Here is a 12,650-nt window from a genome sequence, read left to right on the forward strand (position 1 = left end):
AAAACATCTGTTTCGCTGCTAAGTCATTTAAGAGAATAAATACTGTCAATCTAAAATAGAGCATAATAATCCAGTTACAGTATTTTGTAAACAAGTCTTTTGTATAAGGTCTGATTTGTCATAGAACTGTTAGATTTTCAGATGAAAATACAGTGATATAAAAAGGAAATCAATGCATCATTGATTGTTATTTGAATTCTCTCAGGAAAGCATCCAGATGGAGGCCTCTACAACAAGGGACCCTCCTACTCAAGTTATTCTGGGTACATAATGATGCCAAATATGAATAATGACCCATACATGTCAAATGGATCTCTTTCTCCACCCATCCCAAGAACAGTGAGTAACATGCTGATGTTGCAAATTATTTTCAGAAGTGGAAGTTAATTTGTATGTTAGCAAAATGTTTGTTTTTTAAAACACTTTAGAAATACTCTCATTATATGTGACTGGTCATTACTAAATAAGACCTGCTGTGAAGAATGGCTGCCTTGAAAGAGTACTTACTACCTTTGATGTCTTGCTCTTGGAATTTTAGCTTTTGGCTTATTGGTTAAGATTAATAAATAACAGAGCTCCAGTTATCATGAAATCAAGTAAAGCTAAGTCAACAAATTCATGATTTTATGAGTATTGTGCTTTTTATGCTGATGACAGGAGAAAATTGATTTAATTTTTCAATTAACTAAGTACTGTATAGTTTTCACTGCTCATAAACCATCTAGAATCAGAACTACTTTAGCTCATTTGTAGTTGAACATTTAGAATGTTACTTCAGCTTTTAAAACAGTGTTTCATTTTATTGTATTACCCTATGTTTTTTAACAAATCAGTTGGGGGTCAGGTGGGGATGAGGTATTTTTACTCTATTGTCAGTTGTTGAGAAAGTATCATGTGAAGATAATCCTAATGAAAATTGTTCTTTTTATCTCATGGCTCACTTAACTTTTCAAGTTCTAAAAAATGCAGTGGCATTATAACTACATTATGCAAATGTTTAACACTGTGAAGAATTTCAGATACATTATTTGATGCTATTTTTCTTTGTTGGGAAGCAAAAACCTCCTTTATACAGTAGGAAAACACCTAAAGGGTAACTTGTATAGTATGTGAATGTGAAATGTACTGGTGATTGGAGTTCTCCCAGAGAATAGTCCCTTGTGTGGTAGTGATGGATTTTCACTGATCCATCAGTGTATTTACCCTATTTCAGACTTACTCTCCCTCTGCCACCTAAGCCCCAGTGAAGAACATGTATGTGTGGGTCTTGGGGATTAGGGGTTTAGTCTGTTCCTCTAGGGAGAGAAATCCAGGATCGTGAAAATGGAACCTATGGTCTTTGCCTTATTAGTCCAGTGCTTCCACTAAGTGGGGGAAAAAAAAATCACAGACATCTGGGGAAAGTACTGGTATTAATACCTCTGGGATCTAGAAGATTCAGCAAAGGAGCAGAGAGAAGAATCAATTGTGAACAAATAGTATTTGTGTGATTATTTGTAGTCTTTGATTGTTAGAACGAGAGGTATATGAGATATATGTGGGCACTGTGATTTAGAAGTTAATGTAATTATTTTTCCATAAATTTCCAAAAGATATTTGAACTTTCAAGTAGGGAATAAGATATTTCTAATTTTCATATAGCAGCTAAAATGGTGATCTTGGCAAACTTGTGACGGTTGTTATATGAAATAGAGTTTTCACATTTTATTTTAAAAGGCTTTTCAAATATTTGATGATAGAGATGTCTGTGTGATACATACGAATCTCCTGACTAAAAAGTATATTAACTAATTAAGCAAATACAGTTTAATATTTAGAGACCACTCCAAGTATAAATGCTTCTGAGTTTTAAAATTTGTAGGTGACTTTGTATTTGTTGAACTAAATATGCAGACATCTCAGATAGTTCTTTTATCGTTGAGCTATTTTGTTTTGTTGGGGTTTTTTTGGATGGTAAGGAGGAGAATATGTTTTAGATAAGGGATAATTGAAGATTTCTGTTGAAAGTCTTTTTAGAACAACAAATAATCTTTCTGACAAATCTAAATTATAGTCTCTGCACTGGTAACAATAGAAGATAACCCCTAAAACAATCTTACACTTTTCAGCTGTAAACACAATTAATGCTTAATAAGTATTTGTGGGATTTATTCTTTAGTTCAGCCACTTCTCCTTTCAAAACGAAAATTATTAAAAGTCAATATAATAAAAATCTGATACAGATAAATTATCCCTAAGCATATTGAAAATTAACCTTCTTTTCTTTAAATTAACACTTTCTGCTTTAGGTCTCCAGCATGCAGCACGCACCCTCACCCCCGCCAATACTAATAATTTTGAAATTCTGATAGAAAGTATTGTTAGTATACGTATTAAAATTTTGAGGTCAGTGAGTTGAACAGTCATTCGTTGTTTAGGAAAGATTTGTGGCCAGAATAAATGTTGGTGGGTGTAGATTGGAGGAAAGGGGTGTGGTTAGGAAACAGTTACCTTACCTTGTTACCTGCTGTTTTGGTGTATTCTGTTATATTTTAGGACCTGTTTATTTTAGGCACATTTTGTTGCGATATTCTGCAGTTTGCACAATTATAGAAGCTTTTCAGTTTTAACCACAAGGCTATGTCCATTTTTTTTTTTTTTTTAAGGGTAGTTGCAGTCTTCGGTTTTTAATACCTAGCAGCTGTTTTTAATGTGTCTGAGATCCAAAACACTTTAACCGGAAAGCAGCCTCTCTTATTCACCCCTAACCGCGCTTTCTGCCTTCTTGCTCTTTAACTCTCTCCTTAGTAGGACTTAGTGTTTGTGTAACTGACATTCTCAGTGATAAGTTTTCATCTAGGGTGTCAGGAGCTGGGTGACCATTTGTGTTTGAGCTGAAGGTGGGGGTAGCCCCAAGGAATCCTTGTTACTTGCATTTGCATTACAAACAACTGCTTGTTTACGGGCATCTGCTGCCCGCAGGTGTTAGGACTAGAAAAACATCTGGGGGTGGGGGAGGGCCCTGACCGCCCCTTCCTCACACAGAATCTTCCATTTTATAGGAACCTGCACATATCCAGAGATTATCAGCTAAGGCCAATTGGCACGCACAGATGTGTTTCTGTTGATAGCTCATTTTAACAATTCTATATGCGTTTTACTCTTTTTTAGACAAATACTGACATAAGATGCTTACACAGCTTTTACCTGTGGCCTAAGTACAGTATTACCTACTCAAGTGAACCACCTTTGGCAATCCAGCTTTTTTCCTTCTGAAGGGAAATTTTAACTGGCTAGTTACATGTTTCAGAACTGGAATTCTTAGAAGTGTGTTTATATCAGAAATATTATGAATGAGTATCTCAAAGAATTTTAAATGCGAATTCTCAATTCAAATAAATCAGGCCTAATAAGAAAACACCTGTAATAATAACACATTTGGTGTCAGTTCTTAAAGCACAGTAAACCTTGGCTTGAGTTGGTCGTTTTCATAGAGAGTAAGAAGATGCTGAAGCTTGTTAAGTATTTCAGAACAAGGACCCTAGAGAATTTATTAAAAGCATACTCCCAAGCCTTTTTTTTTTCTGAGTCTTATTTATGGCAGTCCCTCTAGGCCAATGGTAAAGTATTAAAAGAAAAAAATACTTTGTTACCTCCTTTGGGTCCTGGCACTTGCGTGCCTGAATACCCTGAATACCATGTGAGCAGGGGGTTTGGCTGGCTTCAACATAGTGAAAGTTCCCTTTGGCATAATGCACTGTGGTTATTAATCTTAGGTGTCAGACTTACATTTGTCCCATAGGCTACCCAAGTTTTTAACACCTCTGAAGAGAAGCATCTCATTTCTCTTCAGATGCATGGGAGGGAAAAGCAGCAGACGTCTTGTGGGGAGCTACAGCAAATGTTACAGCTGGGTTGTAGGACCCACCGACCTACCGCAGTAACACCTGGTCAGCACCGTGCTGCTGACTTCATTGTTTCTTTGTGCTCACACAGGATGGATTTTTAGGTGGGAAAAGACGATGTTTATGTTTGCATTTCATCTTTCCTTTTTTTTAATTTTTAGTAGACATTGCTATTAAAATGTTCAGGGGATCTTTTTTTCATTAGTTTGAGCATCTCCGTTCTATTGTATGGTTTTTTTTTGTTTGTTTTGTTTTTTTTTTACCTTAAGAGAAACATCATTTTGATTTCTGATGAACAGAATATAATAGGTATCTATTATGACTTTGTGATAACCTACCCCCATGTTTGTATTTGCTCACAAACAGCTTAAAATTGATTTTCGTCATTGCTACATCTTGAATTAGGAACTAAGTAAGCTTACGCTTATCTGTAAGCTTACACTTATACCACTGTGCATTGCTGAATAGCTTTGAAAATACAGAAGTAATAATTCAAGAGTGGAGGGAGACTGTGGCTTATATTTTGAGCAAGGTTTTTAAGGTGGGGTGTCTTCACCTTACAAGAAGCTACTTAATTTGATTTAGTGAGAAATTATTTTCAATTTTCTAAGTTGCATACTTTCCGAAGCTAAGTACATTAAATTTGCCTCTTTACCTGAAGTGCAGGAGAATTTAAGTTTTAGAAGATGGGTTCTATCTCAAATTTGAATGTGTGTATCAGGAGAATGTGTGGGGAAATTCCCCAGAGCCCTCAAACTCTTCTAGTTCTTTCGTTTGATACATTTTTAATTGTAATGCTACAAAGCAGGGAAGGATCTTAGTCTGAATAATTGGAAGCTGATGCGACACCTTACTCCCCCGCAACTACCATTCATGTATCTGAGCTATCTCAGGACCAAATGGTTTGCTTATTCAGGCGTTCCAGGGAGCCATACTACCTACATCTGACCCTCCAGTAGCTAATACCGTACTTGCATCACTCGTGCAGCCAACGTGTGATCTTTATTCAGCTATATTTTTTTCAAAATGACTAGAAATTTCTTTTTTAAATTTTTTTTTAACGTTTTATTTCTTTTTGAGACAGAGAAGAGCATGAATGGGGGAGGGGCAGAGAGAGAGGGAGACACAGAATTGGAAGCAGGCTCCAGGCTCTGAGCCATCAGCCCAGAGCCCGACGCGGGGCTCGAACTCAACGGACCGTGAGATTGTGACCTGAGCCGAAGTCGGACGCTTAACCGACTGAGCCACCCAGGCGCCCCTGACTAGAAATTTCTTGTTCGTTCATAAAAATAAGAGAACAACCCAATTTCACTAAAACTAAAGACCATTGAGCCATCCTGCAGAAAATCTTGCTCTTCGAAGTACCTCTTCTCCTGCCCCCACACAGGTCCTGAAGTTGCTCTCATCAACCCCATTATTTTGATTCAGTCGATCTTGTGGTTGGAGACTTATGTACGATTTACCAGGACCGAGATTGGACCTCACAATGGGGTTCAACTGGACTTGAATTTGTAGCCTCACAAGTATTCTTTCATAACATCAGTCGAGAAAATTGTGTAGCTTTTTGAGTCCTGTTGTGTTGTTTTGCTGTTTTAAACCAATCCTATCAGTTCTTTAGGCAGAACCATTCTTGGTTTATGTGACTGACATTTCTTTAGGCAGTAGATCATTCCATAACTCTCTGACCCCTTTGTTCCTCATTTATGTATTATAGACATTAATTTTATAAAACTGGTTTCCCTTTGATTTCAAAATAGATAAGCCAGCACTGTCCGTGGGTTAGCAGAAAAGCACATATGTTTTATTCCCTGGCAAAAGTAAAGTTCAGCGTTATATAGGTGCTGCTATCATGGGAGTGAAGGTTTTTTAAAAAGTAGATATTCATTTAAAACTTGTGTATCTTGAATATTATTAAGTGGTTAATGCCAAACAGAGAGTCTATAGAAAGCTAATACTGTAGCAGTCAAGAGACTTAGTACTGCTTTGTACTGTCCTGATAGGTCCTTACTCATTTGGAAAAGGCAGCCACTGGACTTTGTTTAAATACTTTTTAAAATATATTTTAGATCATGATGGCTTTTCAATATTAATTATGACCTTATGAAGTCACAGTATAGGAATTGTACACTTTTCTATAAGCTCTTAAGTCATTTTAGGCATGTAAGTGATTCAATCTTTTTTTTTTTTTTTTTTTTTTTTTAATTTTTTTTTTCAACGTTTTTTATTTATTTTTGGGACAGAGAGAGACAGAGCATGAACGGGGGAGGGGCAGAGAGAGAGGGAGACACAGAATCAGAAACAGGCTCCAGGCTCCGAGCCATCAGCCCAGAACCTGACGCGGGGCTCGAACTCACGGACCGCGAGATCGTGACCTGGCTGAAGTCGGACGCTTAACCGACTGCGCCACCCAGGCACCCCGATTCAATCTTTATAAAATTTGAAGAAGTAAAGCCAGAAAATGACCTAGAGACGAACCACAAAGGTTGGGTGGGGCGTGGGGGCAGAAAGAGAGGGATATTGAAATACACTGACTTGACAGGAAGAGTGGGCAGTTGAGTAGAGAAGATGGAAAGGAAACAGGGATTGCTCACTCCAGAGATTTTGACAATGTAGCCAGTCTAGCTGGGACTATTTGCAGACTAAGAGGATGTTCAGGGGATTTTATTTTTTTATTTTTTATTTTTTTAAATTATATTTATTATATTTCTTTGGCCAGTATTGTATTTTACTTGGATCGTTCAGGGGATTTTAAAATCTCCGTAAGATGATGCCTTTATACACCATACCCACTCAAACTAAACTTGTAAACCTGCTGAAATTAACTACTTGCTATGTGTAGATCACTCACAAAGCTCTCAGGAGTGGTACTTACCGGTCTTCAATCTTTATGGGGAATATTGCAAGGGCATTACAGAGCAAACAAGAGTTTTGCCTACTACCTGTCCCCTTTTTCCCATCTGTAGGAGAAATATGACTGGCAGAGATGTTGCGTCACAGAGAGTCTAGAAATGTGTTTTATTTTTGCAGCTAACCAGGGGCAGATAGACGCTAAAAAACTTTTAATTGTTGGCCATTGTTTTGAGCTATGTCCACACATAATTCTATATGAAACTTGATGGTTTTTCAGAATCAGGCTTTGATCCTCATCATAGTAATTTGTTGTTGATGTTATGTTCACTTTAAGAAAGAGGACTATTGCAATTTTACTTAGCACAGAGAAAGGTTGCATGAGGGGTAGCTGAAGGGAAGGCTCTATAATCTAGAAGGAGGAGTGGCTCAAGTGGAGCTTTAATTTTCCTTTCATGTTGTCAGCTTCTTAATGAAACAGTTACCAAAGCAAATTTTTAAATGCTGACATACTAATACCTACTTATAAGTCCTTTTTTTTCAATCCTGAAAAATTCTGCAGTAAAACCTATCCACTGTTGATGATAGTTGATCAGCTGGTCAATTGATCAAGGACTACTGATGAATTATGAGATAGTTCCATTCAGCCTAGCATTGAATAGACACGTAAGTAGATTTGCTGAATAAAAAATGCACTAGAAATTTTTCATGTATGTTTTTTGGATATTTCCAAGTGATCTCTCTTTATCAAACCAAATGCTATGTTAAAAGCAAAAACTGTCCGCTAAATAATCCTTAGTATTTTATTATTTTATCTTTTCTCTGATTTGTTGCATCAGTGAAAAGAGAGAGAGAACATTAGGCTAGAGTCTTTAATAAGAAAATCAAAGTCGCTCTTTAAAGACTGTTAAGTTTCCAAGTAACTGCTAAAAACAGCCAGCTGGGAGCTTGCTGCAAGAATGAAAAAGAATGGGACTGGACCCTCATATGAGGACTGGTCACAAGAAGTACTTTCTTACTTAGTTCTAGAAACTTAATTGAAGAAAAAGAGGTGATAGAAGCACTTTTTTCAAAAGGATACTTGAGATAGAAATATAATAGTAATAGAAAATCGTCTTCAATTATGTTTTAGTATCATATGGTTAATGCAATTTATTTTTATTGTTTCCCAGATAGAACCATTTTTTTTCCCAGTAAAACTTGAGGTATTTACAGGTATTAAAAATTTTTGTGTGTTCCTTCTAAATATATGTGGCATTATCACTGCGGAATTTTCTAGGCCAATGTGTACTGTAAATTATGTCCTTCTGTGATGTTGAGAACAACATATTTGAGTGTTGGTTAGGTAGAGCCAGGTATTTCCCTGTGAAGGCAAACCTGTGGGGTAAGACCAGTACTGGGTAAGATGTCAGAGACCTGAGGTCTCGTCCCAAGTCCTTCATTCTTTCCCAAAGCCGTGGGGGGAGGTATTTAACCTCCATCAGCCTTTGTTTCCTCATTTATAAAATGAGAAATTTTAATATTTCTTGCCTGCTTTATGTGGTTGATGTGAAATTTAGGTGGCACAAAGCCTGTAAAAGTACTTGGTTTACTAGCTAAGGGAACAGAGCAGGAGTGTCAGATGGTATAAGCCAGTGCCTGGACCCCCACCTGCTGGGAATGCTGTAGCCACAAGGGGTGTTTGACTTTACCTAGTAAGCTCCTGAGAAAAGGAAGAAGTGTTTGGTTTTTATCATGCCACTGTGCTGACCTGAAATTTGGACACTGAGTGAAGGCCTTACATTCACCTGTAGAAAATTCTTGTGTAGGGGTGCCTGGGTGGCTCAGTTGGTTGAGTGTCTGACTCTTGACTTGGGCTCAGGTCATGATCCCAGGGTTTGTGAGTCAGGACATTGGGCTCTGTACTGATAGTGCCCAGCCTGCTTGGGATTCTCTGTCTCCTTCTCTCTCTCTCCTCCTCACTCTCTCTCTCTTTCTCAAAATAAATAAATAAACTTTTGGGAAAAAAAGAACAAAAAAAGAAAAATCTTGCATAAATAAAAATTTTGGGAATTGTCATTACATCCCTTACCAAAGTGGCTTTCTTCTCTTGGGTTCCTTTTTCTCCCTAGTCATGTTAGGAGAGCATGTGATTTTTCTTGTTAGCACCATAGAGAATGAGATGTGTGAAGGAGCAGGTTTCTAAATTTCATATTCATGAAAAATCTCATATCCTTCTAATATTTGATATGAAATTGCCAGATAACTCTTAACTCCTTGGATGGAGGTAAGAATATTTTTTGGTTAGGAGACTTTTCCCCTTAATCCTTTAGGAGCCAAGTTTCTTCTCTCCACTGCAAAAATTATATAGAGGAGATCTAAGAGCCATGTGAATGTAGAGGATGACAGGCAAGTTATTTTTTTCCCCTTTGAATTTTCTTCTAACTTAAATCTTTCCAGCTTTCCTGGCACCTAAAAGGATCAGGTCCAAGGGGATGTGTTGGCCCAGCAGCAAGGAGAAATCAGTGATTTTCTAGCCTTGTGGAAAATTCCAGCTTCCATCCTTTTAAGACTTTACTTTTTCTCTAAATAAAACCCAGTGAATGTTAAATATATTTCAACATGGAGTCAGCTTTCTTGGCAAAGAATTCTTCCATTTTTAACGGCAAATATTATATCTCATAATTATGATCACATATCATCTTGGTGCACTGGTTCAGATGACTTGGATCAAGAAAAAGGTACTATAATCTTGTCTCAAGTGTGTTAGACTTAGTCTGTGACTCCAACAGTGAGACTTTTTTAAAGTCTGGAATAAACCCAAAAGTACTGAAGTAAAAAATTATTTACTGCTTACTGCATTGGGCTAACCAGTTTAGCTAACTAGCAAGGTTGGGAAAAGAATTAAGTCTCCCAAACGTTGCTTGAATTAGTGTTTGCTCATTTGTCTGTATACATTAAAATTTTTACATTAAAACTCAAGATTTTATTTTATTTTTTGAAAGGAAAAACACTTACCCTTTTGAAAAAAATGACTGCTTTGAGCCAGATGCTGTTCTTTAGTCCTGACTAAAAACTGTAGGTGGGTGTTCTGATCCCCATGGAGTTGTGGAGTCAGTGCCCTCCCTTAAGATAGAAAGAGGTGTTTATTTTCTTTGAAAATAGCCACGTTTGCCATTCAGAACATAAAACACTTATTAAATGAATCGTAATATTGGTTAAAATATAAAATAGAAAAGCAGTTATTACTTTGATTTTATTGGAAATTTCATTAATGCTTCACTATGTTTTATGAAAATAGAATACTTTTATTAAAAAAAGCAATCCATGGTCACTAGAGAAATTAGTAAAATAAGCAAGAGGAATAACAAATATTAAATTCCCAGAATCCCACTGTGTGAGGCAATCACTCTTAAAACTCACTATGTAGCCTTTTAGACCTCTACTGTACCTATGCACATATATAAATATATATTTTATATGTTTATGGCAATGGGAACATAATATACTGTTATGTAATTTGCTTTATTTTCCCACCAAGATACAGTATATAATTTTTACATCATTTTTTTTTAAGTTTATTTACCTTGAGAGAGAGAGCACAAGAGCTGGGGAGGGACAGAGAGATGGAGAGAATCTGAAGCAGGCTCCATGCTGTCTGCAAGGAGCCCAATGTGGGGCTCAATCCCACAAACTGAACTGTGAGATCCTGACCTGAGCCAAAATCAAGAGTCAAATGCTTAACCAACTGAGCCACCCAGCCGCCCCTAACTGCACCTAACATCATTTTTAATGATTGCCTAATTTATGTAATCAGTCTTGTTGAAGACATTCAGATGAAGTCACATTTTTCCCTATCTTCGGCAACATTGTGATGAGATGCATATTTTCTTTCTTTTTAATTTTTTTTAATGTTTATTTATTTTTGAGAGAGGGAAAAGGCAGAGCATGAACCGGGGAGGGGCAGAGAGAGGGAGACACAGAATCCAAAGCACGCTCCAGTCTCCAAGCTGTCAGCACAGAGCCCGACATGGGGCTCGAACTCACGAACCCATGAGATCATGACCTGAGCCAAAGTTGGACTCTTAACTGACTGAGCCACCCAGGCTCCCCAAAGTGCATGTTTTCTAACTAAATCTTTGCACAGATTCGATTTCCTTGAAATGAATTGCTAGAAGTAGAACTGCAGAATTAAAGGCAATGAGTGAATGCACCTTATTTTTAAGTTGGGGTTAACCCAACATTGCAATTTAACCTTAAAAAAAGAATATTTATTTTAAGTCCATATTTAAAAGTATGTATTTGATTATATTCAGGTTTGGTTATGGTTGGTGTTTTGAGGCTGATAATTTTTATGCCTCTTCTGGTTAAGAATGAGTCCAGTGCTAATGAAGAAGTCAGACAGATGGAGAGCAGAGTATCTGTTTGTTTGTTAGTGTATATATATATACATATGTATATATACATATATACATACATATATGTATGTATATATGTATATATACATATGTATATATATAGTGTATATACATATATATATACACACACACACACATAAATATGTGTGTGTGTGTGCATTTAAATTTATTTATTTTTGAGAGAGCAAGCAAGCACAAGCAAGGGGAGGGGCAGAGAGAGAGGTAGATACAGAATCTGAAACAGGTTCCGGGCTCTGAGCTGTCAGCACAGAGCCCAGCGTGGGACTCGAACCCATCACCAACTGTGAGATCATGACCTGAGCCAAAGTCAGTCACTTAACTGACTGAGCCACCCAGGTGCCCCTGTTTATATATATATATCTTAATGTTTACATATTTTTGAGAGAGAGAGCGCGAGAGCAAGCATGAGTGGCGAAGGTGCAGAGAGGGGGACAGAGGATCCAAAGTAGGCTCTGCACTGACAGCAGAGAGACCGACATGAGACTCAAATTCACAGACTGCAAGATCATGACCCAAGCTGGTTAGATGCTCAACCGGCTGAGACACCCAGGTGCCCCCAGTTTATTTATTAATAAGACTGGATTGGCGAATGTGGCTTGGACTATGACATAAATTTGGACTTCCTTTGACTTCCCCAAATTGAACACATCACTGAGCCACAGACTTCCCTAACAGAGGCTGGGAGCTTATCTCCTGTGGAACTTGAGGTGAGAACAAATCCATGCTTGGACAAGTTGACCTCAAAAGAGAGAAAAAAAGAGTCATCTACCCTTGCTCATTTTCTTTCTCCAAATCACCAGAGAGGAGTAGTCCTGCCTTATGGAAAATGAATGAGGAGATGGGAGAGGAAAAGGCTGCCTTCCTGGGAGTTGCCCAGAGAACACAAGTTCCTACTTTATTGGCCAAGCCAGGGAATAGGGAAGAAGGGCACAGTGGTTCCCTTTAGTCATAAGCCTTGATAGACTGATCAGACTGTGGCCCAGAGACAGTAGTGGTAAAAGACACATTCATACGACGATGGGAGTTGCAGCGGAGTACTGCTGGTGGAGTCCAAAGATCTGGATCCCAGTGCTCTGTTAATGGCACACTGTGTGCTCTTCAACCAGTGACTTATTCTCTCTAGACTTTGGTTTCTTCACCTATAACATGGATTGCCACCTGTTCTATTTGTAAAAATACACAGTACTCTGTGTTATTGGTAGTGTTTCTGGGACAGGGACTGACTGCATCTGAATTACTAGTTGGGCGGGGGTGGGGGGTGGTTCTCGTTAAAAAGGCAGATCCTTGGGCCCCTCTGCAGATGTCCTGAACCAGAAGCTGCAGGCAGGTTATGCATATGCACTTTGAACACGTTACTTTATTGATTCTTACCTAAAGTAAGGTTTGGAAAAACACTGACCCACTAGCTGCTTAATAATTTAACTGGGGTTCAGATGACCTAAGTGACCTGCACAGGCCTCGAACCGAGAAAGCAGTAGAGCAACATTGGGCACTTTGGCCC

General features: G+C 37.9%; 1 protein-coding gene across 9 annotated transcripts in view; it reads left to right on the forward strand.

Annotated features, from left to right (window-relative positions):
- Positions 1–12,650, forward strand: part of LEF1 (lymphoid enhancer binding factor 1) — a 126,731-nt gene that overhangs the window by 5,511 nt on the left and 108,570 nt on the right. For all 9 annotated transcript variants that reach the window (XR_006201785.1, XM_042935730.1, XM_042935727.1 and 6 more), the window contains exon 3: positions 206–339. Coding sequence is in view for 8 of the 9 variants with exons in the window: in XM_042935730.1 (XP_042791664.1) it covers positions 206–339 (134 nt within the window). In the remaining variant the exon portion in view is untranslated. The remainder of the gene's footprint in view (positions 1–205; positions 340–12,650) is intronic.

This window comes from Panthera leo, chromosome B1, assembly GCF_018350215.1.
Source record: "Panthera leo isolate Ple1 chromosome B1, P.leo_Ple1_pat1.1, whole genome shotgun sequence".
Lineage (NCBI taxonomy): Eukaryota > Metazoa > Chordata > Mammalia > Carnivora > Felidae > Panthera > Panthera leo.